The 27,932-nt window shown below is 39.8% G+C and overlaps 1 protein-coding gene across 10 annotated transcripts in view; it reads right to left on the bottom strand.

The window, feature by feature from the left end:
• Window positions 1–27,932, bottom strand: part of auts2a (activator of transcription and developmental regulator AUTS2 a) — a 320,581-nt gene that overhangs the window by 227,892 nt on the left and 64,757 nt on the right. For 9 of the 10 annotated variants that reach the window (XM_030438014.1, XM_030438008.1, XM_030438009.1 and 6 more), the window contains one exon: window positions 13,081–13,293. In XM_030438014.1, the coding sequence (XP_030293874.1) occupies window positions 13,081–13,293 (213 nt within the window). The remainder of the gene's footprint in view (window positions 1–13,080; window positions 13,294–27,932) is intronic. The other variant, XM_030438012.1, reaches the window with a different exon arrangement.

Genomic DNA, 27,932 nt, shown 5'->3' with positions numbered 1-27,932 from the left:
TTGCTGTATATCTAAACATTCCTTGGGGGCGAATAGCTTGTCATGAGTTTACAATGGACTTCTGAATGTTCTCTTTCCTGATATTAAATGTTTAATGTTTTGGTGAGAATTGGGTTAAAATTTTAGTTCAAGATGCACCTCTAGCACCAGCCATCAGTTTTCCCATGCAAAATTTATGCAAACCAGTGCCCTCTCTTATTGCTATTCCTCCAGAGTTGATAGCTCAATTTACAATAGAGGAAGCTCTCTTCTCTTGCACAGATGTTTGCATTGTCTTCACCTCTATTTCTGAGATGTGCGTGCATGCGTGTGTGTCTCAGAGGGGGAGTTAACTACATGATGAAAAAAAACGGACCTGAAATCTGAAAAGATCCTGTCCTAATTTGGACACAATGTGCCTTGCTAGATACCAAATGAAAGCAGCTGTATGACCCAGGGCTCCACGGTTTTTCAGTTTATGTTAGGAGCCCAGAGGATAAACCCTCCACTTATTAAAAACCAACAAAGACAAATATGATGTAAAGTGCCAGCCTCCTCTGTATAGTTCTGTATATTCTCTGCCTCGTGGTTTCGCATTGATACATGATCTGTTGTCTGATAATGGGTTAACTAAGGAAGACATTACAGTCAATTAGCTTAGAGATGGCATGTAGTAATTACACAATAGTCATGAGAGTGCCCTTATCAGAAGCAGCCCGACAGACATCCTGTGAACATTATCCTCCATTGTTACACTCAATTTCATGGTGCTACATTAAGTTACATCACCAGTGGACTGAGGGTAATCAGAAATCAGAAACAATTCACTGGGAATAAGGAAAGTCCTATATGGACAAATTACTGAGAGGATATGGTCGAACATTTTATCAAAAGCAGGGAAATGAGGCGGAAGGGAACGCAGGGAAATTGATTTTCTTTTTACCCCGTCAGGGAATGTGGATCTGATGAAAAGCTGAGGAGATAAGAACTTTCCAGCAATGACTCAACACATGCAAATATGAGCCTTTCAGATATTCTTCCACCTCCCTGCAGCCATTTCTCGCAATAGTCATTAAAGTCTTGCTCTCATTTCCGGCATGATGAAGGACTACTTATGCTGACTTCAAGTGCTCATCATCAGCTCCTACTTCCAAGTTTGGGAGTCATAAATAGGACTTCAGTGGTTTAAGTTTGGAATTAATTAAAAAAGACAAATCTGTGTGTTTTCCATGCCAATTTGTAAAGCAGAAGGAGGGTAAAGAGGGGAACATGTGCATCAGATCCATAAAAGATGTTGTGATTATTTTACTGAAAATAAAAATGAATAATTACTTGAACAGAGGGGGAAAGGTTAAACAAAGTTCATTGCCGATAAGTTTCATGACTTAATTCTATTCAATCACAGTGGCTCACACAGCTTCAGTGCTTTTTAAATTTTTACAGTTACATCTACACAATGTGGAGACCACAGAAAATTTTTAGCACTAAACACCATAAGCTCACTTAAATACAGTACATTCCAAGCCCCTGGTACTATCTGATAAGTGCCAAACCAGAATTCATATTATTTTGACTGATAAGTGTGCCATCTTTAGGGTCCTTGAGTTTATAGTACACAGGATTATGTGATAAAACAGGAGGGTTTGTTTAAATCCCACTGCAGTGGTATTGATTACCTTGTCATCCTACATATCAACAACTGTCCTTCTCCTTGCCTTGAAGGATACAAGTAATGATGATGTGGAGATTAGCATTAGATCGTCGATTATCTGATCTGATACATGCCTTTAAAAAAATTTAAAAATGGATAATGACTGGTCATACAATTCACCTCTGACAACATAAAGTTTCACCACAAGCCAGTGTATAAAACATTGACAACTGCCTCGTTTAAAGGTCAATGGCTTCTCAAAGGATTTTTTTACATAGAAAAAAAATCAAAATCCAGGTCAATTTATGGTAGGTAACAGCGGTAAATGTAAAGATACTGCATACAAATATTATAGTCTAATGCAGGTGGATAGGGAAAATAGCTGTAGAAGCAGAGAAAAGAGAAATTCAGCCCAGTAAAGTAAGTTAATTAAAGGCACCAACAGGAGCGGTGTGCAAAACTGGGGCAAAGTACAGTAGACTGAATTTTAAAGAGCGAAGAAAAATAATAGCTCACTAAATTGCTTTTATGTTTTCTTTAAACTGAAATCTCACCCAAAGAGTCCTCATTAAATTTAAAGTCATAATATCTGGATATGATCCAAGTAGGATAATACTATTTTTTTTAACCCACTACTGGCTTTGATCACTCCTAACAGTTATTGTTTTAGGATGATTAAACTGCTTGCTGAAGCTATACACTGTGGTGGCACTTTTCACAGAGACTCACTGAGTGGGTGGGAGTCTGTTTTTGTCTGCAGCAGTGGGAATAGAAGTTAACTTTTTTTTTATGTTTATTTCACTTGACACCTTTAGTTGTTAGAGTTAAGAAAGCATGACTAAATACATTTTGTAAAAATGGTAGAACACTGTTCAAATTAAAAACATGCTCGCTGGATTGAGATGCCTGTTGGGTCAGGCTGTGAGAGGAGGCTGCCCTTCTCAACAAATTCTCTAAGCGACTAGAGAAAATCCCTCCTGAGAGATCATTTAGAGACAGAACGACATTGGGAAAGGAGGTCATCTCATGGAACTCACTTTGGATTTATTTCAAGACTCAAAAAAGCTCAGAAAGCTCAAAGAACATACGTGAGTTAGGCTGAGTCACATCTCAATTAGCACTCAGGCGTAGTTAGTGAGGGAGAAGGTGAGCAGGCGGTCATAGATGAAGCAGGACTGGGACAGAGTGGTAGTGTGGTGCGCATGCTGGGTAAATACCAGCCCCCACTATGTCCTTTTCTTAAACTGGGTATACTTTAACAGTCAGGGTTGTCCCCACATGGGAATATTTCACTCTGTGAGCCTTTGGTGCTCCCATAAATAATCCACTTTCCCAGCCAGCACCTGCTCCCTGAGCTCCTCTTTTACAGGGGGCAACAAAGTGTAGCACAGGGAAGACAGGGAGGAGGAGCATAAAACACACGTCTACAGAGCTGTTTCTAGGTACCCACCCTCCATACAGACACTGTACATGCATGTTAAGGTACATACATAAATGTATGTAGGATTAGCTAAAATCCAGGATATACCTAATTGACATTTACAAACCAATTGCATTTACAGTGTGCAGGCTGCATCAGAGGGCAGCAGGAGAAGCAGGTTTGGCAATTATGGACCTTATTAAAGCCTGTTAGTGTGCTGCAACATAGAGTAGGGCACAGTATGCGTGCGTTTGTGAATGAGGTAGTTTGTGTATGAATATTCAGTGTGTGGCTACGGCCCATTATGTTGTTAATTTGCCCATCCGCAAGAATGAAATTCTCATTACACACCAGAAAAAGAAAGTTACTGAATGGATGAGAAATCAGGAACTAACTTTACAATTATTTTCCCTAATGGAGACTAAGGTGATGCAATTTGAGATCTGAGAGTGGTGCCACAGCAAAACATGTCGCTCTACAAATTGAAATGATTTATCCACAGGGGATCATGGAATGCACAGTAGTCCTAAACAGGGTGCTTAAGGCCATTTTAAGTCTAAAAGATCAGCAAGATTAAATCATTTATGCCAGGCGGTAACCGGAAGTTAGCTGGCTCAGTCTGCAGAAGTCCCGTGAAAGCACGCTCTCTTGGCTACACAGCAGAAAATATCCAGGTATACACTGAAAGTTGAGCTTTTTTGGCTCTAAGTGTCACTGAACAGCTTCAATAGTTACACACTTCAGCTTACCCCAAACAGGGTGTTTTGATCAGAGTTCAGTGATTATTATCCTTCATAACTATGTATGTGTAGTGTCAAGGTCTGACTCTGTAAAGTTGTAAATCGAAAAAGTAGCTTCCACACACCAGATCCATGCCACACACTAGTGAGCTAACAGTTAACAGCAGTTTTTTCTTCTTTTTCTGTTTTATGGCGGTTGGCAGCCGGTGTTAAGGTGCATTACCAGCACTTACTATTACAAAGCAAAAACAGAAAGACAAGTTGAAATTTCACACCGGCTGGCCAACATTGTCATCCCCTCAGCTCTGCCACTAATCTGGCAAGAGTATCTTTGTGTGTCTTTGTGTGTGTGAGAGAGAGAGAGGGAGAACAAAACAAAACAAAAAACAAAATCCAGACACATTTGAACTATCTCAGGCGCTCATCTGTGGGCCTGTGTGTATATGGTAACAGACTGGATAAGTCTGACTACTGCGCTGGAGTGGTCCGTCTGTGACAAGGGCTGGACAGCCATGATAAAAGCTTCTTCAAACAACTCACTGCCCTGTGCTGACTGACAGCTGAGATGGGCCTGGGCTTGAAGTGGGGGGACTCTTTGTTTTAAAGTGCAGCCACTTAATTTTCACAAATTGACTACGAGCGTTGTCAAGAGAGAGAGCCAGCATCAGGTTGGTGTTTAGTGACGGCAGATGCTGTCTGTCAGTTATTGCTCTGCCACCCTACAGCAGCTATGGTGTCCTCACTGTATGAGAGCAATGAAATGACTCCGTTTAACAGTCATGCAGCGGGAAGTGCAACCCCCGCCATCCTTTTGCCCGTCCGCCTTTAGAGAAAAGTGACACTTCAAAAGAAAAGGTTTCTCAATGCAGGGCAAGCAGGGAGAGTGTAAAAAAAACAAAACATTCAACCGTTTTCAAAGATATGTTGGCCTAGACTTGTCAAACCGCATCAGGGGTTCGAGTTTAAGACAGGCAGTTGGCGGAGGGGACACGGTAAACTCACAAGTCATCAGTAGGATATGCAGGCAAGGGGGTGGACACATGTAGTTAGAGTTGCGGGGGTGTAATAGTGCTGTCAGAGAGCTTCAAGCAGGAGGATGCTTGCAGAGAAACATGACTAGGTCAAACCTTGTATAGGGCAGGACTGTGTAGGGTCAGTGTGCTAGATTGTGGCCACTTTGTTATAGCGGTAGCCAGTTGGAGTGTCTTCCTGGATATTAAAATGTTCACCTCTTATTTTCTGTAGTGCTCCAGGTAATATCTGTTCTCAAGGTGTACCTCAGTAGCATATTGTGACATATGACATGATTACACGGTGTTTGATTAAAAAAAACATATCATATCTTAACATTTGACATTTGAAGAGGAACTTATTCTAATGATAACAATTTGAATAATCTATTCACTCCTTTTTTAATCTGTGGATGTCTCGTTTTCCTTTAACTCTCTCTATATTGAGCCGATTGATTGATTTGCCCAAGTGATTGTTATTTGGGGTGCTTTAACTGTGTGCTCTCCCTCCCATTTCTCTCAGTATATGGGAGGTTGTTTTCTCTCCTCCTCTACTCTCTGCTGGACTGTTACAGAACATTAGCACCATCTCAGCATCTCACAGCAGTGAGTTCTTTACTGTTATTCAGTTTCAGTCCCTCATGGTTTATATCAGGTACTGTAGTGTCTCTATGCCATCTGTGCACATATGATGTACTGTGATGCAGCATGGTGCTGTGACGCATTGGCAAGGTATGAACTACTTATTGATTTTTCTTTGTGAAGAGGGTGAGTGATGTGTGTGCACCCAGTGGGTCATGGACCACATCCTGCTTCACCCTGATCCCATTAGCAATAGCCTGAGAAGCCTATCGTTCGTGACATACCACAACTACAGATGCAGCCATCACTGTCTTGCCAGTTCCTTTAACTAGCTGAAGAAAAAGCCACCAATAGTGTGATCTCAAAACTGAAAAAAGTAATAGGATCTCAGCATCACATCTTGTCAGACAGTCCTTGATTTCCAGCAGCACTTACATGAAAGGGCATGGTGAAGCTGCACAGATATGTACAGTCTGCTGTGAAGCTGACACATGTATGTCGTCATACATGTCATACACTATTACATTCCTTTAAGTGCTGTAAAAACACATCCACACACTGATTACACACAACCTTTTCAAACCCCCAGATGCATTAAAATGTTTACCGATTGTTGTCATGTGTGTCAGGAAGATACAAAGACCACAAAACAAGCCGTCATGATTGGATTTGATTTGATCCAGTGCTATACACCGCCACTGTGACAGCAACAATTATCTTCCCCACAACCAAAGCCCCCACCAGAATGGATTTAGCATCTTATCTGACAATCAGGACATTGCTTTTCTTCGAATCTCTTATTGGCTTAGTGGATAAGCTTATTAAGGGTGACCCGCAAAGCTGAAAGAGCTGAACATTATATTACATTTTCACTGCAGATTGAAAAGCATGTAAGCTTGCCACCGTCCTGACAAAATCAGCACTTCAGTCCAAATATTTACACGCATGCGCGCACAAACACACACACACACACACACACACACACACACACACACACACACACACACACACACACAAATAACCAAGATCTGCCATTAATGCTTTTAGCTTTATCTCATTACATATTTGGCCACAAGTAGGTTGAAGTTAGAGTTCAGTCTAGGTTAGACCTGATGTGGGGGATAACACAGCCTCTGGCATGCCTAAGGCAGGCTTTTTTTCATCAGGGCAGGTGGACTGAGAATACACAGAGTGAGATGATCCAGGGAGCCAAAGGCCAGACACCAGAGCCCTCCTGTTGACTGTCTGACCTGGTTAGTGCCTCTAAAGGAACAGTCTTCAAACCCCGGGGCTAGAAACTGCTCAGCAGTCTCCATAACAATTACTCCTCACCGCTGGGACAAACACCAAAGACCACTGCTCATTTTTCACATGTTTTAGGTGTGACAGATGTGGACAGCTGTGAAGTGGGGGCTTTTACGTTATTGCTCTAATAAAGGAACTCAGATGGATGACCTGTAAAAAGCACTGTCATGTCAGTCCCACATTGCAGACATTCAGCAGCATTCCACTCACATCGCCACTATAACATGTCCTCACATTGGATTTTTTATTTTTTTAACGCAAGCCTGTTGTAACTACAAACAGCAACATGTGAGATTAGTTGGCACTACTGTATGTGTACAAAATGGTTATACCTCTTAATTAGTTAGAAAAAGAAAAAGCCCATGAAAGACATTCTCAGTTCCAAGAACTACAACCAATAATGCCAGGGTGGTCTGCCCAGTGACAGTGCCTGTTGTCTCCATTACACTACACTGCCTTATAATGAGCCAATGTAAGCAGCACAACCAGCTGACAGTGCCTGATTCCAGAATCACACTTAATCCATGGTTCATTTAATGTGCTCGAGAGGTTTACACAAGGATATCATGGTGCAAAGTATTTAAACTAAGATTTAACTAATTGCACATTTTTGTATTGCCACGTACATTTGTAAGAGCATCTAAAAATGTATCTACACGGTAAGATAATAAAAAAAGAAGAATTCAAATATAGTATAGTAATATAGAAATAAAGTGTTAACAGTCTACACAGAGTTGTTACCAAACATTTGGACTGTCAATATCTCATATCTACTTCCTTCACATGGGCTCTTTCTCTCTGCTGGAAGAGTTACGTGGTCTTGATTTGCTTCTTGGGAACATGTCTTTTTATGTGCCTACAATAGAAGATAACATTTTGTGCCAAAATGTATATATGTATGTGAAAGAGAATCAAGTAAAAACTTCAACTGAGATACGGAGGTAAAATCGTAGACAGTAACTAAAGTGAATTATAAAGGATATAGTGACTTCGGACACAGCCAATAGCCTTTCATTTTTGAGCCGGAGGCTGGAAATGACATCTGGATAGTCACAACCCTAGGGCCCCAATGGATCATTGCTCTGTTTTGTTTTACGATCTCCTTTTATCTGTAACTTAAATTTAAAATCTGTATCTGTGTTGCTTTTTTTTTTGCTTATTATCTTTTACAGCCTATCCTCTTCCAGGTCATCATGGTGGTGAGGAATTGTGTGGAATGCCTGGACCACATTCTTCATGCATATTTCATATATAATGTACTTGTATCAGAATTTGTGTCAATAAAATGTGTATACTCTGTGATTTTGTTGTTCTGTTCTTTCACATCTATTGCATGTAATGTCAGTCCTGGGAGAGGGATCCCTCCTCTGTGGCTCTTGCTGAGTTTTCTTTTATTTCCTTCCCCCTGCTACAAGGGTTTTTCTCTGGATAGTTTTTCCTGACATGAATCAAGGGTCTCAGGACTGAGGATGTCGTTCACTGCAAAGATTGCAAACCCCACTGATTGTGATTTTGGGCCATTTAAATAAAACTGACTTGACTTGCGTTGAGTTGGAGGTGAACTCTTGCCGTAGATATTTGGATGGTTGGGTGACAGAGATTTTCAGTGGAGGTTTTTCTGGAATTGTTATCTTGATCTCACGATTGACTTATTTACATTACATCAGCTTGACAGGTAAAGCAGGAGCCGTTGACTGGCATCCCTGTCCTTCTGGCTCAACACAGCAGACTGCCTGTGTGACTGTGAGCATAACATTTTTACAGACAACTGTCAGAATGGGGTGGATGCACCTTTTTTTTTTTTATCTTTCTTAACATCCGTGGGTTTCTGCAACACATTTTGGATATGTGCACAGCTTGTCAGGTTGAATAACACACACTTGTCACTTGTTAATGCAGCTTGAGAGGAAACTGGGAGCATTCGGTTTGATGTAAACGATCTCCTTGCATCCATTGTCAGATGAAGATGAGACTGCATAGGTCTGAATCGAAGACTTTGATCTTAGTACAGCCCTGAGGTTCTAGAAGTAGTGAAAATAGTGGTGGTTTTAGTTGGTTGTAATAGTAAACAGTGGAACTGTGCTACGTCATCTCATTCTGTTTATTTTACCGAACACAGACATGGAGTGCACTGTATACAAAAATGTTTATGCGGAAATCTCAATTATCAACAGTATCAACAGTATTTCAACTGATAGAGGGTGAGAAGAATCTCCCCAAGTTTTTCTGCAGGCAAACCACTGTTCCTTCCAGAGTGACTATGGTCTAATGTGAATCATTGCACCCAAATGTCTGGGAAATAGACACATGAAAAAGACAGATAGTCAGACAGGGCGACCAGCAGACAGACAGGTGGTTGGGCTAAGATTGGGGGGGGGGGGGGGGGTTCAACCTGAAACCTCGTCCCGTCCCCTACTCATCGTCTCCACACTCCCTTCAGCGCCAGAGAGCAGATGGGCCTCACAGCACGTCCCTCTGTTCACCAGAGCTACTGTACAAAGCAGCACACACCACAGGCTACCAATCCAACATCAGTGAGCTGAACATAGCCTGACCAGACGACACCCCCCCCCCCCCCCCCCCAACACACACACACACATATATACGCACACATCAGTTTAAGAAAGATGTTTCCTGCAACTCTGAATCCAGTAAGGTTCATATGTATGTGACCTGTAGTTGGACACCACCACCACCACGTACCATGGAGTGACGTACCCACTCAAATTGTATCAAAATGGGCTTTGAGATATCACTTGGGATACATGAATTAACAAACAAACAAACACACACACAGTATAAAGTATGTTTTACCTTCTGGGTTTGTTAATGTTTGTTTAAATTGTGAAGTGAGTCCAAGTCTCTACATTCCAGCTGAGCTCCTGGAAACAGTATGTGACTGTGACGGAATTGGAACATTTCTTGTTTATGTTTACAGTGCACACTTCTATATTGAAGACATCCATTAAATATGACTGACTGTGAACTTGAATAGTAAACATGCAAAAGCTGCCTACTATAGCTGGCACACATATGCAGTTTAACAGTTACATAAGTATTCAATTTGATTTCACACAAGATCAAACAGACACGTGCAAGAAGACATTTCATCAAACCAACCTTCCAATATAAATCAATTTGTCTGACTATGTTTCAGTCTTTATTCTAAATAAAGACTGAATATGTTTCAGTCTTTATTCAGAATCATTGCTGCTTTAGCTGATTGAACATAGAAAGCAATGGTTGGTTCAATACTCCTTACCCTTGGAGGTCTCTGATGAGGTTTTTAAGAGGTTACGACAGTAAATGCAGCCTTGAATCAAATGTTTAAATCTGACGATTAAAAAAACTCATTCCATTATTGTTACTCACTCTCATCCATCTACAGGAGGAAATTTTCTCTATCTGGGCCCTTTTTTTCATTGTGAGGCTGTATGTCAATGGCGCTTATAAACATTTCTCTATTTTCCCCCCTTGAGCTTACAATATCTCAAAGTTCAGTACATTGGGTCAGTGCCAGAGATCGAAAACATTTGCTGCAATCTGCGCGCTCGGCTGGAAGAGGTACAAAAAAGAGAGGGAAAGAATAACACCTCTTACTTTATTCAAGACCAAATTCTCTCTCCTTCTCTCTTCATCCCTCATTCTGCTCAGAGTCAGAGCGAACAAAAAGTGCTGATAACAGGTGTTCTCTCACCAGGTCTGAGTATTTCTAAATGGACAATTAAACCTTGAGATAGACCTCTGGCATTTAAATGCAACCTTGTGGGAGAACAATGCCTTAACGTTTATTTACAGTGGACCCAAAGAAAGAATAATAGTTCTGCTGGGTAACTCTGCAACTTGTGTCTCCTCACAGAGGACAAAAAGGGGTGGCGTAGGGCACAGGTGATGGTCTTTTTAATTATGCATATGTCATAAAGCGTGACAGTGTTATTGAGCACCAAGGTTGATGGGTCTATCAGCATCTTGAGGGGAACTCAAAACTATTTTTCATTCATAAGAAAGGTAACAGACAAGGCTTTAGCTGCCCTCAAAGCCAAGCACATTAGGTTATCATAATCATGAGTATGATAATCAGTAAAATGTTTAATTTTTTATAATTACCAAGATTAAAGGGGCCCATTGTAATGTAGAGACCTCTCAGTGGTGACTAAGCCAACACACCTGAAATGGGTGTTGGTGTTATTAAGTCACAGCCCTCTGTGATGTGTGTAGAGGGTTATGTTAATGCATGCTGAGTTCATGTAAACACATATGTGGGTGAGCAGGGAAAGGATGTGAGAAAGAGAATGGGTGAGAATGTGGTTGATGCGTTTATGTGTGTGAGCTTGCATGTGCATGTGTGCATCTGCCAGTACTTATGCGCGAGTGTGCACTGGGGAGATCAGGGTTGGCCTGTCCTCTGCCAACAGCTTAACCACCACTCATGACCGAAAGCTGCGACCACAGTCACATGCCGAAGTGTGCAACACACACATACAGTCGGGCCACATTCGATATTAAGTTGCTTGTGAACACATAAAGTATTTATTTATTACCGCAAAGTCTGACATAGACATTCTTCCACACAGTCAATCCTGTACTGTATGCACAGCCATCACAGCAGGATAAGACAACCTTGAAACTGGCAGGTACAGTTGCACCATCTGTCTATTAGCCAGAACAGGGACAGACCTGACACACACGCAGCAGTGGTGACCCTCACAACTGAGGTGTGTCACAAAGGCTACAGGATGCACGCTGCATTCACGCGACTGTTTTGTTTCTGTCATGTGAGTTGGTGAAAATAAGAGCCTTTCAAGTCAACCAACCCACATAATGTAATGAATGAGTAATGACTACAGGCTAAGGTACAATATTTTTAAGCAGTGTACCTGCTAACCCATGTCTTTGTTTCCGCCCGTGTCTGCTTATCTTGCAGCAACCCATGCAAACATGTCCTTGAATATGCAACCTTCTGCTACAGTAGAGAAATGGCAGAGCATAACCCCAGAGTCTCTGCTCGTGTGTGTGTGTGTGTGTGTGTGTGTGTACACAAGGTAGATCAATGTAACAGATAGTCCTTGCTGGTGGAGATACACCACTGTATCAATGTAACATAAATGTTCATTAGTGACCCCGTCACCTTGCTACCAAACAAATGGGGTCCTGTATACAGTTCACTGTGATATACACTTACTTACCTGAACACTATATTCATACTGGCAAACATTTTGACTTAATTCATTCATTCACACGATGCATCTTAAACATTACTATTGGTTCCGGATGTGCTTCACGTACATGTAATGCCACTTAATCTGTCTTTTGTTGTAAAATACACAAATGTGACACAGATATTTGTTTGTCTCAGTATTTTGCAGTCTCTTTTTTTCATTTTCACAAACTAACTTGTTTGGAATTGTAACAAAAAACTTCACATGGAGTGTGATTATGCGTGAGAATACCTACAATTTTAAACTGACTCATTACATCAAGCCAACAACAACTCAACTAATGCCTATTATATAACTAATACCATAGCTGTAAACACATATGGGGGTTAACTTACTTGATACAGTAGGAGATTTCTACAGAGACACTGTTCCTTGGAATAATTAAAAGGACATGCTCTTAACAAATCTTTGGCCTCAATAATAAGCCTACTTATTGCCATGCTGTAATAAAGACACAATGAACAAAGGATATATCATGCAATATGTATGTAAATCCCACAGTAATAACAATTTATAAAAAGAAAAATTCCTGTATAATGATCATGGATACCATAAAGAACATAAGGACCATAACGTCCATAAATGCCAGGCTCTGAGAAACCAGGAGAGACTGTAAGCAACGACAGCAGCATATGACCAATGTAAAGCCTATTAACCTTTACATTTCTAGATACATATTTCCCAGAGAAACTAAAATCTAGCTACGTTTTCTCTCCAGCATTCCCACCTCCAGTGTCAATATGTACAAACAATGAACTGCACAGATGCCCCTGCAGAATTTTGCATGGAAGAATATATTTGTTTTACATTTGCCCTTACTACAGATTTGACATAATAACGCTCGGTGCATCAACAAAAAGTGAGCACTGAGCCAAGATAGGAAAAATACCCCAAAAGAAAAGGCAGCAATATTTAAAAATATCTGAGCTTACTAAGTTGACAACTGATTTTAAAACCACTGGAGCAAAACAGTACACTCAGCGCCATGAATGACTGCATCAAATTAAGGAAGGACAAAGGACTGTGCTGAACCCCTGTTATAGAAATCAAATTGCATTTCTATGAAAGTCTCTCTTTACTTCTCATTCCCTATCACTTTTCTCAACATATGATTTATTGCACAAATTATATGATAACAGCATCAATACAATGCGAAGAAATATCTTACACTCACCATTCTATTTTTCTTGCTCAGGTGTTTCTTCTTTCTCTTGCCTTGTGTGTGTGCCAGCCGGGGGTTGTTCTCCTGGTCTGAAGGCTGTTGGTGGTGGTGATTGTTCCTGCAGGGCTCCAGGCTTAGGCCGTTGGGGACCCTGGCATGCTTTTTCTTGTGCAGGGGCCCTGCCTGGTTGTCTCTGCACTCCTGTGGCTTCAGTGTCATGTTCTTCTAGAGAGGAAAGAGCATAAGAGAAAGCTTAAATTAGTACAAAAATAAACATCTCATTGCTACCGCTATTAATGTGTTTTACAGCATATATAAGCTGTGCCGCTGACTTTTGAGGACTCTGCTATCATACAGCCCATCAACAATCAAATTAATGTTTTATAACTCTAAAACTTTATAACTCTATAACTGAGAAAAAAAATCACCACATTAGCACACACAAGAGCCTGAAGAATAAAGAGCTGAACATCCACTCATAGGAGCCTGTTTTGACAGATTACAAATCTTCACACTACAGTCAGCAGTGCAGTGAATTTGCTCCAAATTGAGGGGCAATCGTGCAGAAAGGCTTTAGATATGGTGTAGTAGCACAAGATTTTCTTCCACAAAGAACAGCAGCAAAGTGGTCCTTTGTTAGATTTGGAGATTTTTTTTTTCTCACCATTAGGTTATTTCAATGTAAACAATAGAGTCAAACAGGAATAATGAGAAAGCAAGTGAAATGGGACCCCTGCTGGATTTAAACCAGCAGGGTTCATGTTAATCAAACGATGATTATCACTAAAGGCCTACTTCCTGTTGCCAGTATGTGTCACAATGACAATGGCTTCTTAATGACACATCGGACTTTCAGACCCTTCAACGAACACTCAAGCTTTTGCGCTTTTCTTTCAGCATCCCAACGTTTTGGAATCAGGGTTGTATGTAAAATGGTTCTGTAGGGACTGCCGTGAAATTTTGTACTCAAATTTAACCCCTGACCCGCCAATCCCTGACTTTTCATTTGGTGCCACTGGGTTAAACATCGAGGTGGAATGACACATAATCTGGTATTAAAGTTCCTGGATAATGTATTCTAATGATTCATGATTCATCTTTTGTCATTATCATCCACCCCCTTATGTTACTCCCTTGTGTTTACTGTAGCGTCATTTGCTAGTCATGGTTTCAAGTGAATGTCTCAGCAACAACAGGAACAGCTGTATCAGCTGTAGCTCATGACTAATGGTATAGATGGTCCTGGTCCTCACAAGGTGAACTGCACTGACTCAAGGATGAATTTAAATACATCTACACTTTAAAAATAAAGATGACGTGAAAAATAAATTGACTTTGTGTTTACCAGTAAGACACATTTCTGAACCTGAAGCAGGTCAGCAGAGGGACAGCAAGAGACGTTAAAACATTTACGTTAAGTTTGCTTGAACCATAAAAACTACATCAGAAGACATTTCTCTTCATGAAAAAAACTGGACTGTGAAAACAAACCAATAAGCTACAACTCCAACATTGCAGGGTACACACACAGGGTTATACAGTTTGACAGAGCTGATCAATAGAGGCACTCGTCTGCTGTTGAGAGACTGTGTAATGTATCACAGTGGCACACAGTAAAACTTATGGAACAAATCAGCTTTGTTATTTGCAGGGGTGACCTGTTTTGCGCCGTTGTGGACCAAAGACCCATTGGTGCTAACACCGCTTGGGAGACATTTAAGCTGGTGAGACAGCCATCTAAATGGAGGGTGACTAGTGAAGGGGAAGGTGCAAAGCTGCCACAGCTACACTAATGACATGTCAATACTCTGCCACATTTTAACAAGAATGCTTCAGACACACGGTGGTGAGTATCTAGTGGTATTTACACAGCTGAAGTCTGGATACATGGAACACTTTTAAGGCCAACAGATGTAATACATGTACAATGTTTCAGCTTAAAGGACTTATTCTATGGGTGCAATGTGTACTAGTTTTGTTTTTCAGACTTATTTCTAATGTTCATTTTTTAACTTTTTTTTTCGCCCTTTTGGCTTTTTTTATTGCTAGAACAGCTGAAGACGTGACAAGAAACAGGTTGAGAGAGAGGGGGAGTGACACACAGCAAAGGGCCCCTGTCTTTACCGTTTTCCCAATATTCTTGGCACGTCTTTTTTATCTCTGCTTTTTGAATCTTCCATGCCAAGATACTTGAATTTAATTTAACCTGAATTTGTGATTAACGCAGAAATGAGAAAATTTTTTGCTGTCATTTAATTTTCAAGTGGATTATGGACACTCTCCAGCGGTGGAAAGCAACTAAGTACTTGTACTTCACTTGAGTATTTCCATTTTATGTTATTTTACACTCCTACTTGACTGCAGTACATTTATTTGACAGTTACTACAGCAATTGGCTACTTTGAATATCAAGGTTTTACTTTCAAATACACAATGTGAAAATTTGATGCCTTAACATAGATTACAACCTCATAGTATATAAAGTATGTAATATTAGCTTAACTTCAACCAGCTTCAACATAAAATGCTGCATACATGGTAACGCATTCATAATAACAATCAACCATTATCAATATGGTGTTTTGTGCTACTGAGAAAGTTAATAAAATCAGAACTGTGCCCAGTTACAGTTACATACAATATTCTTTTGCAACCCTGGTGTTGTAAAATGATAAATATATGTGTCTTGTAACTTGCTGTCTCCTTTCAAAAGACTGGGTGTTTTTCTACATACATTCACCTGTTTCCCGAACTGCAATTCCAGGATTATGTTTTATTGTCTGCCAGGTATCCTGAACAACAAACCTCTCCTAAATAGGGTTGCCACTGTATACCCATTTTATCGTCTCCCATAAAATATGAAGTGTCAGTTATCATACCATGTACATTTGCTTATCTAAGGTACTGAATTATACTGTAGTAGTGTTAATAAAAGAAAATACAGGTTTGGATGAATCCCTAATGGTTTTGCTGCTTTTACCTCAAAAAAAGTCCTGAATAATTCTTCCACCACTGACCTTCTCACATTGATCTCATGCATACTGAGACATCTTTCTCTACTTTGTTTCACTTCAGTATGAAGGAAAAAAACCTTGTCTCAGCACAGTAACATTTTTAGGGTTGGTTTATATAACAGCACTCACACTGGACTCCTCAAAACCCTGCCTGAGTCCAGGATTTATTCCACAGCCAACAGAAACCACAGCGGGCCTCATATTTATATCACAGCACATATGAGGAATGACATCGAGGCAAATGTTCCATAAAATGCCGGTGAGAAACAAATCCGCAACATCTCGAGCAACAGCAATAACCCACCGAAGGACCACCTCCAAGCAACCTTAGTGTGCCTGCAGAGAATAACTTCAGCAGTGTTACAGATATGCACTGCTGTCAGAAGGATGAGGCTGATGGGTGTGCTACTGGCACTGACTCACTAAACCATCTCTAAAGGCCTCAATTCACTCATAGAAAAACAAGTGCATGCATCAACTAATCTTGTTTGCCTTTTCCGCCCACACTCACCCAAGGCAAATAATGCAACATGACATGCATTGTCAGTGCACAGAATATGTGACAAAGTTATGATGGGGCTGAGAGAGGTTCTATTGTGCCAGTGTTCAGCATGCCTCTAAGCCTCCAAACCAACTGATTGCCTGGAATAAATGATGCACATTATGTTTTTTGCCTGCTCACAGAACAATAGCACGACAAATTCCTTATTTCAGCCCCTTATGATGACACTGAAAAAACGTAATAGCTCAATATGGCTCACTCTCTGCCAGCTTTCATTACTGTGATTGTCTGGCATCGTGCAAAGTAATTACATGGTGGCATTTAGTCGCATTGCATGTCTGCCAGTATCCTTAAACAGGTGACAATCTGGAAGGCAGCTACTATGATCAACTATATTTAAAATCTTTTTGCACATTTTGGATTTTTACAAAGATGACGATGAAATGATTTCTGCCACTGCCAATTTGTGTTTCTGCTTCAATGCTGAAAAATGAAGCGGGATTTGAAATTAGTCAAAAGAGCCACTGGCCATTGCATCCGCATGCGCCGCTTTTGCCATGTGTTAAAGCACATAACATGATATGCTTGCAAACTGGATCTGGATCTAATGCCAGGAGCACCTGCAATCAATACATTTTGTGTGCAGCATGCAATTTTCTGTTGAATATTCCAAAGCCACTCATTAACAATTTATATACAATAGATTTGTGAACAAGCTACACCAGAGTATCTGTGCTTCATCTGGAGCTTATAATTAATGTGGAACAGTAAGCTTGTGATGCTACATTCACAGTCAGGAGGAGGCTGACTGAAACAATGGAAGTGTTATAATAAATACAATTTTAGATAATACCCTGAATTGCATTATTACACAAAGATGATGAATTGCAGGGACAGAATGCGGCCAATGGGTGATTCCAGGAGCGAGGTTCAATAATCACTGCAGCATGGGCATATGTTGATCCAATCAAAAACTTTCATTTGTGTGCTTGCCTTTTAACCCTTTGAGACATCAGATTCCTGTTCATCAATAAGTAAAAACACCTGCTTACTTCCCTGTACAAATTGTACTGATATGACACTATTGCTTTGAAACACCTGTGCATACAATAACTTCGCATAGTTTTCTTTTGGGATTTATCTAGTTCTTTTTCTCCGAAGCCTTCAGACAACCATCTTCTTTATTCATTTTTGACTAGTTCTCACACTTTTTTTGTGTTGTTATTTTTATCTGATACATAATTCTCCTGCTTGGCTCAGTTGTTTCCCCTTTCTCTCTTCATGCTCCTGTGTTTGTGCACCAGGATGGAGAAAACTTTGCCTTCCCTCCTCGGTTTGCAGGAGCACTCTGAACTCAATGGCGACAGCAGTGTATTAACAAGCTGGACCTGCACTGGTCTCTCACAGCCTACTGGCATTCGAGCCACCAAACAGACGAGGCTGTGAAAGGCTGATCAAAGGGTCTGATCAACTCGTCTTACTGAGACAATTTAATTAGTTTACACAAACTGGGCTCCCAACAGAAAGGAAGAGACAGAGGGATGGATGGTGGCAAAAAACAGAAACAGACAGAGATGGTGAGAGACAGAGAAGCAGAGCGAGCACTGAAACGCACCAGAGACTTAATGAATCTGGCTTCCCACGATACTCCGGCATTCGTAGAGACACACATACACACACACGCACAGACAAACAAACGCGTCTCAAGTCAACAACAGCGGGCAAAGTAAACAATAATTGGAGGTGTAATGAATGCTAATAAAGACTGATAAGTACAATCTCTCCTTGTGGGGTACTCCAGGACAACAGTCCATATTAACTCCAGCTACCTAGTTAAGTTGAGCAGTGAATTGTGTCTCGTTCTTTAGGGAGCCCTTGACCTGATTATCACATTTTCAGTAGGTGTGAAATAGCATTAAGCAAGCTCTAAGCGTCAAGTCTAACAAATTGCTGGGTAATTCACTGCTGCTGTTTGTGGTGATGTAACCAATTACAGGTGTGATTAGAGCAGTTGATCTGCTTCAGCTGTAATTCAATGGATCAAAACAGGTGAGAAATTTAGTCTTGACATTTAAACATTTAGTCTCTGGCCCAGCACCTTATTCAAACATAGGCTCTTGTTGTTGTGGGGTAATTTATTCACATAACATCGCTGATGATATCTTGTGTGTATTTACATTACTGTATTTTACACTGATGTCCTTGTGATATTTTTTATGTTTGGAGTTTAACACCTTTAATATTTTTTACTTTGTCGGTTACTTTGTGTTTGAGTCATCTGTCAATTTGCTGTGTGCTGGTGTTTTTATTTGTATGACCACTAAGGGGTTGCAATGAACTTTTATTGTATACTGCACAATGACAATAAAGGCATTCTATTCTATGTATACATCTTCGTTTTAAAAGCTTATATTACGATGTACAATTTAACAGAGGTTGTATGCCTCCACACATCAGCCCACTTGCAGTTTCCACTCATGTCTGCGCAGATTCATATAATATATGTAGTGAAGACTTTCAAGAAATCTAATGAAAGGTCTTAAGTATAGTTCTTGGTGTAATAAATGTATCACTATACTAACATGTACATTTCCAGTGAATAATCTCTAGTGAGAAACATGCTGTCTTCACTTGGGAGTGCAAAGGCAATCACCTAACATCTCTCTATAAAAGCAAGGAATCTCTGTCTGTCTGTCTGTCTGTCTGTCTGTCTGTTTGTCTGTGTGTATGTTCCTCAAATATTTCTGCGGATCAGGATCAGACTGACCTGAGACTTACAACATGGCTGCTGCGTGGTTCAAGGGTGTGCGACTTCGCATTAGTTTGGACTGCAATGATACCGTTAATAAAAAACGGTAAAAACTGACTTTTGTCACTAAAGTGTCCAGGCAGCAAGTTTGGTTGTTGAGGAACAGCAAGTTGTGGGAGGGACAGAGGCAGATGAATGACAGGCAACGACGGTCGGTGTATAGACAGCGATATTGAGAGTTGAGAGATTTGTGACATTTAGCATGTTTGGAGTGTATAGTTAGTGTGTTATGTAGTGTTTGGTGTAGTGCGTTTAGTGTTTGGTGTAGTGCGTTTAGTGTGTAGTGGAGTCGTTTTTTTGTTTAATGAGTCAAAACAATGAGGAGACGGCTGAATGAGCATTGCCTTCATTTAAATGTAAATAGTTACATATAACTTTGTAAATTTTTTAAATGTATGCACATATTTAGCAAACGACAATTTATATTTGCATTATAAGTAATAAAAAATGGTTTGTTAAACATATTTGTGGTTTTCACTGTAAAAAAATCTAACTTTTTCTACTCGGATTTTATGTTTTTTTGTGATTTTAGGTCCATTGTGTTAATACAGTATGTCAAAATAAAAAAATAACTGTACAGTCACACATGTGAGGTTTATACCCTGGAATATCGGATTTCACAACAACCCTAAATATCCCTGACGTCCCACCTTCAAACACAGCCTCATTTGGCCATCCATGAAAAAGCTACTTAACCTCCCACTTTTCTATAGGAATACATTTTTCTTACGGGCACTGCACTAGTTAATATCAACAAAAGCTTATGGCGGACTACTGCTGTATGTCTTCGCGTGTGTAGGTTGATTGAGAGAGAAAGAGAGAAAAAAACAGTAACATTCCTTGTACATGTTCACATGCTTGGCCAATAAAGCTGATCAGATTGAACACAAAAAATTTACAAATTGTAATTATGGATAATTCACACACATCTTCAACTGAGCAGCAACAACAGTCTCTACAGTCAGCAAAGGCTCCAAGATGGGCACCCAAGATTAGTGTCACCAATTTAATGTCTGCTCAAATGTGAAATATGGTCACAAACTCATCTTCTGTCCCCAAGTAGTTAATGTTAATGATGGCCAGAAAAGCATTTTTGCATGCCTATATGAGTATCACAGGTGTCACAACGAAGTTTTTAAAAGAGAACCACAAAAACAATACTAATCTATTTATTCAGAGTCAATCCTCAGAACATTTATCTTTTTTTTTTTGGCACAGCGGGTGATGACTGGGGAAGAGTCTTATCAACTGACACATTTCTATAAATGTCCCTGAGGGAAGAGCATTAAAAAAGTTGCCAAGTTTATATTCTAAATTGATATCTAGAATACTGAAATTAGTCACATGACAGTTGCTGACAGCAAAAACAAATACTGTGGTGTTCAGCGGAGCAGAGTAAAAAGTGTAAAACAAGTTTTATTATGCAGTTTGTAGTGAAACATTTTTGTCATTCGTCTCACACACTGTTCGACCATCTGACAAACACTTCTGTTGGAGTGTACTGATCCCTTAAGTCTCATTAGCTCTGCGAACAAGTCACAAATCTACTTTAAGTATGCTAGTCAGACATGTCAGCCAAAAGAAAAAACACGTATTTTGGTCAGAAAAAAAGTAACTCTTGGACTTTAAGAAATTGTGATAGAAATTCTTCAGAACTTTATCCATTTTTCATCATTAATCTTTAATTTATGTAGCCTAATAATAACAATATCAGAATGAGAATTTAAATATCTTGAAAATGTATTAGCTCTGTCAAAAATTCTGTTTTTCACCGTTTCGAAGTATTTATTTACTTTAATGTGGAGGTTATTGATCCAGAAGGCAGCCAAGGAGGGAGATCATTACACACAGTGGTAAAATGCAACAACACAGTTTAAGCTTTGTACTTTACTCCACGGTTTTGCTTATGTTCGAATACTCTTATAACAGCACTAAGCCAAAGGGCCAAAGTACACACAGTAAAACCACTAGTTAGTTTCACTGTGGTAACCCATTAATGCCTGGAGATTAAGCATATTTTCCAAGGATAAATTAAATTCTTGTGTTGTGATGGAACAAACTACAGCATCACTATATGCTTAATGTTCCAGATGGCTCGCTACTAAATATCTCTCTAAGATTAAAGACAGTTGGAATAACAATTCAGCACCAAAGTCAGTAGAAAAATTGGTGAAAAAAAACACTTTAGAGTTTTCCGATCCTTCTTTGGTATTTTTAATCTTATGCGCTTCGAACATTCCAAATGAAATCCTTTGTGTCTAAATAAACTACTTCTAACAAACACGCTTTTAAAGACGAAAATATAGAGAGAGCAACCAATGTGTGCCCACAGAGCCGTGTACTGCTTAAAACCCATTCTCCAATGCAGAATATGTAAGGACTTCAACCAGTCAGAAAACCACATGGATAACCATGTACACTTCAGCACTGGTGTTTTCACTGAGCCTTCAGTTCATCCATCTTGAATCACTGCCAAGCACCAAGCAGCTCAAACAGTACTACTACTACAAGTATGAGACGAGTAGTGAGAGAAAAGACTTGCAGGGAAAGAGCAAGATCCTACACAAAAAAGTAATTCAGCAGTCCAACCAGCAAGCTGACCTGCAGCTCAGAGAAAGCAGACAAGACGAAAAGAGCTGAGAGCTGCTTGAGAGGACAACGGCTCCTGAATACAGACAAAGGAATGGAAAGTTAAAGGGTAGATGACTGAATTTCACACAAAAATAACTATTTTAATATTTTTGGTAGGTGATATAATAGAGTTAAGAATGAACATTGCCTTTACCACATTAAAGGCTTAACTAAGAATTAACAACCTATGGCCATATTTTCGAAGGAGATGAGTAAAAATAAATCGTTGAGGTAGAACTCAGAAAATGTAATTGCTTGTAAATTTGAACTAATGAATTCCAGCCTGATTACATCCATACATTTGGAAATGTTGTGCCTGAAATGTCTCCAAAACATGATTAACATGAAATTTGGAACAGATATCCATGGTGCATAGATGATGAACCCAAGCAACTTTGGTAATCCTCTCACTTTGGACCTTGAGCCACCAGCAAGGTTACATTCTTTATTTATCCAGTGAAATATCTCAAAAACTATTTGCTGCACTGAGAGAATGGACAAACGATTTCCAGATTATTAATCCTAATGACTTTTAGTCAAATGCCATCATCGTAAAGTTGATTTTGTGTTGTTGTTTTGTTATTTTTTGTAATAACAACTTGACAACTTTTGGATAGACTGTCATCAAATTTGATTTAGAAATTTTTGTTCACTCGCTTTTTGTGATCCTTCATCATTTTATCTAGCACCATCATAAGTTCCAAATTTCGTTGAATACTTTGGTTTATGAGTAAACAATCATTTCAGTGAAAAAAAGAATTCCTGCACACATTTTTCATTTCTGTGAAGTGTATGGTGTGTCGTGATGACATGCAACAGTTCACAGAATAAATATCACCATGAACTGTCAAAATCATACAATATCGATTTTCCCTAACACCAGGGTGAACCCTTTAATGCCCCTTTTGCATATACTAACGGAAATTAATGACATTCCCATCATCATCAGCTGTAATCTGTTTTAAGTACTACTTAGCATAGGGCTGAGCGATTTGGCCAAAAGTATGTTTTTTATATCCATCGATGTCGATATCTAACAATAATAATAACGTTGAATTGACAGTTTTAAGAGTATTCTCCTTTGTACAGAACCCAAAAGAAACCTGAAGGTCATTTATGGTTTAAAATACTAATAAAAGTGTTTGTTGTCAGAAACTAGATTGCAAACATGCACAGAACCAACCAACCAAATGGCTTTATGTTCAACACTGAACAAATAAAATTATAAATATGGGCAACAAATTTCTTGTTTCAAACATGTCTCAAACATTTTAGAGGTAGTATACTGAACTGAACATTGATTAAAGAAAATTTAAATGTTGAGGATGATCATGCTATTGTATTCTGTAAATATTGCACATTCTTGAGCTTGCAGGTAGTTGTTCAGTTCAGCTTCATTAGCCTCCTGTTCTGTAAGACCTGATGTGGCTTGGACATGCGACCAGACCACATATCATCTCTGAGCTGCTCCTCTACCTTTCCCCTCCACTCTGTGTACAGCTGAGGGGCTGATGTTTGGCAGATTGTACTTAGCATCCATGACCATCATTAGCTACTTGAAGCCCTGTCTTTAAACTGTGCTTATGGCATCATATCTTTAGTTTGTTGTTGAAGTGAAGTCTGACAAGTATAAGCAGTGGGGCTGGTCTGTTGGCTACTTGTTGGGAGGCTGATGCTAGCATGATACCGCAAACTCATGCTTTTGGAGTTCTGCTTGGACAGTACCTGTTGAGATGATGGAAGAGCTTGGTGGTGGCCGCCGACACATTTTGCACCTTATGCTGGTCTGTCCTTTGTCAGACTTCAGGTAGCTGAAATATTTCCAAATACCGAAGTGGTATGACCTTTCTTTGGTACAATTTCTTCGTCTTTGTCAGTTTCCTCGCACTCGGTAATGCTAGTCGGACCGCTCATTTCTTGTATCAGCTCGACACACAGGTGGTTACATGAGTTGTTGTGAGAGCTGGGGCCAGAAACATGCATCAACCACATGCATTTGTTTCTCAGCTGTGCAATCGCCTGTTAGTGTAGTGTTTTTCTAGGAAAAGGAAAAGAGACTCAAAAAAAAAAAAAAGCTTTATCGAAAATAATTGTCATAAATTTATCATTGTGATCGTGGAAAAATTTTATTGTGAAAATGAGCAATTAGCAAATGTTAGAATACTAATGCCGTTCAATTCAAAGACGTGTAATCCTCCTTGTTTCTGAGGGTTTATCTCTATACATCACTGTCTGTTCCAAATCAACAATCGTTCATGGTAATCTGCCCTGACTGATCAGGGAATGTAGCCCAAAATAAACCACACCCTACACTGGTTACAAATCCATTAAATATCATTAAGACTGTTCCACTGACAATCTGTGGTCTGGGGCCTTTTTTTTGGATTTGGTAAAAGTTCAGATAATAGTTTAATTAATGCGGATTATCATGAAGAACATAATTACGTAATCTAAATCTGGGATGATGGTCTCTCGCTTTGTCTGAGCTTCAGGGAATGGGATACAGAGACTTCCTTGTATCACCTCAACAATGAAACCATTTAACTAATTAAAGGAGGGTGAGAAACAGAGTCTATTCGGACAAAAGTATTCGGACAAGAGAGATTTATCATGTCAAATCTACTTCTAGTCCAAGTCAAAGGTCAGACACTGGATTGAAATATCTACTAATGTCACATTAACCTGGAAAACATCTAAACATTTGAGGATTCAGAGGAAAGTGTGCAAGAAGCAAAAGAGTTTTTCTAGCGAGGAGGGGTTTTCTCCGCATCAAATCATGGCTACAGTAAATGGTTCTTAGGGGATAGTGCGTGTTACCCAAAAACGCTTTTCAGAAATTGGAACTATTGTATCCAACACATGATAAGGCAGACCCATAGTGACCAGACTATCGGGGCTCCAATTAGTAGAAGTACTGTCAGAAGACGGCTGTCTTGTAGTGGTCTCAAAGGGCAAGTAGCATTTTCTAAACCACCAGACCTGCGCAAAGTTGGCTTTACCAGAGTCAGCAGAACAGTGAGCCCAAACACATTTCAAAGCTTTGATAGAACTACTTGGAGACAAAAGAAGAACAAGGTGTCCTGACTGTCATGGACCTTCCTGCCACTGAGCATTTACGGGGGCACTTGAAAATTGAGAAAGCCAATCATTCAGTGATATCTCAAGAAGCTCTGTGGAGCAGTGTCAAATCATGCTGGGATAAGATGAGTTAACAGGTTTTCACATAAACTTGTGTCCAGTCCATGCCAACTCAAGCGCATGCCGTCAATAAAGCAAAAGGGGGACATAGCAAATACTAAGACTATTTGAAATTCATGGGACTTTTTTTCAAAGATTCAACTATCAGATTCGCTCAAATTGTTTTGCTAATGTTCTTATTTGTAATGAAAAAATTGTATTACATCCAACACTAATGCAAAACAGAAGAATCTGGACTAGTGGTCAACACTATTGTATATACTGTGATATACGGTAGGAGACAGATAAGATATGTGCGGCAGGAAACTCAAAGCAAAATTGAAATACTGGAGCCTCTCCTAGTTCCATCCTTCCTCCTAAAGCCATGGCCTGAAAGTCTGCCGACCTGCTGTAGTGTTTCAGAATAGATGAATGTGCTCACATACACACAAGTGCACGCGCACACGCACGCGGACACGCACACACAGCTGTTGAGAACATTCAGGTGCAGATCAGCAAATGTCTGCATTATACAGGAAAGCGAGTGGGGGGAGCTGCCTGAGAGTCTCAGGTAGGCAGTGAATTATTCCCCCTGACAGACACAACCATCTACAAGATGTTTGTTCACCTGCATTAGTCCTTGTTTTCTCATGATAACACTCTCAATAGCGGGGCAAGACAAAATAGTATCCACTTCGAAAATGCAGACAAACACACACACATACATCTCTCTCTCTCTTTCACATGCATGCATACACACACACACACACACACACACACACACACACACACACACGCACACTAACACACAAACGCACACACACACACCTAGTCAATTTCCTTAAAAGTTGGAAGTGTCCATGAAAACAGACAAGGGGATATCCTGTGTGTGACAATCTGATTTCCTAGTTGTGTCTGGCTGTTTAACAAATATAAACACTTTTTCCATCTGGGAGAGCTGACAGGACTGAGGGGACCTGAAGTGATGCAAGAACTCAGCAACCAGGTAAAGCCAGTCAGTCTCATCAGCCATCCTGAGAGAAACAAAACAACTGATTTAACCAAATTAATCAAAGTAATACAGGCCATACATATGGTATCAAAGACAAAGATCAAATGGCTGCATTGTGGCCATAATAATCATATGAGGAAAAACGAGACATGCCTGGAGTGACAATGTAACACTAGGCCTGCAGTGGACGGGAGGTTGGACTTCTTCCTAAAAATACTGTTGCTTAAAGATCGGAAGATGAGCAACAAGAGATCTCACTGAGCATCAGAGTCAACAGATCTGTGTTCATGTGAGTTTGTATTTGTGACACTGCATATGTGTGTTTTCAGAGTGCATCTTAACAGGAGGGAAATTAGGCCTTCTGCAGAGACGCCAGCAGAGCACAGGACTTAATGAAAAACAAACATATTCAGCATGAGCCACAAGAACCCACAACATTTACCCTGATGAAATAAACATGAGGAGCAGATACAGCCTGGCTTTTTTCATGTTAATCACAGAGTAAGCAGAGCAGGCAGAGTGGCCCTTTAACAGGCGCAGAAAGATGTGAACCAACAATGTTTGTGTTGCTGTGTTACTGAATCAGAGTGGCGAATTTCTTTTGTAAAAGCCTATTTCAGACATAGACATCAGCTGGCAGGTCGTCTGTTGTGTGCAAAAAAAAAAAAAAAAAAATCTGAATAAAAAGGATTTCGGTACAAAGCAAACAAAAGCATGATGACATGCACACCAACCATGTGGTGACAACCTGAATAAGCAAAGCATACTGCGAAACAAGATGAAGTGCAGACTGTCCCAATCAAATGAGAACAAACAACAAGGAGGCAAATAATGCTGTGCTCGAAACAACCCCAGCCCGAGCCAAGTGTCATTGTGGGATGGATTTCAGCCTTTTAAGCTGCCCATGTTGACTTAAATAATTACACCTAATTGCTGACAGATGTAAAGGCAAATGAACCATTTGCTTAAACAGGCACATAAATTGCTTACGGTGATTGCACTGGGTCAGAGCTTTTATTGGATACTGCCATTCACTATTACTCAAGAAAAGTCACTTTCTGTGGAACAGACCGATTTCTTTAGCTGTCTGCAACTGACAAGTCAGTCAGCGTTAGGAATGTTAAGTGGATTTTTGCTGATATCAGATATGCAGTTATTGTTGCTCAATTAAAACCGGTGCCTATACCGATATATACAGTATGCACATACTTTCCACCATCCTTTTACATGTTCACATTGTTTTCACATTGTCATTGGATTCATTATTCATTATAAGTATTGATCTAATTTAAGTCTGTCGCAGCTCTGTCCAAACACTGAGTGTGTTAGTAACTGGACGAAGTCAGCAGAGTGAGCTAAAGTAACTTGCTTGCATGTTTTCTGTACTCAGACATGCACCCGTCCCATTTTCTCAATGTCCACCATGTATAGCCATTTGGGAATAGCAATTTCAATTTTGGAAAGTGTTAAACACTATAAACAGTGTGTAGATGGAAAATATTTGACAGTACTAAAGCTATGGTAAGTAAAACGAATGGTGTTATTCTCCTTGGGTGCTTGCAAATGGCCATGGATAGAAAACATGCTGCCACCTGAAATAAACCTGTGCTTAAATAGTCCTGAGTATCATGTTAAAAGGGATATAATGTAGAGGAGTATATCGCAGTGATATGTTGAGCATCTTTATGTATCCTCATCTACAATTTGATAATTTTTTCT

Source organism: Sparus aurata, chromosome 13, assembly GCF_900880675.1.
Source record: "Sparus aurata chromosome 13, fSpaAur1.1, whole genome shotgun sequence".
Classification (NCBI taxonomy): Eukaryota; Metazoa; Chordata; class Actinopteri; order Spariformes; family Sparidae; genus Sparus; species Sparus aurata.
The sequence above is the reverse complement of the archived record's forward strand: the minus strand, read 5'-3'. Positions and strand labels throughout refer to the sequence as shown.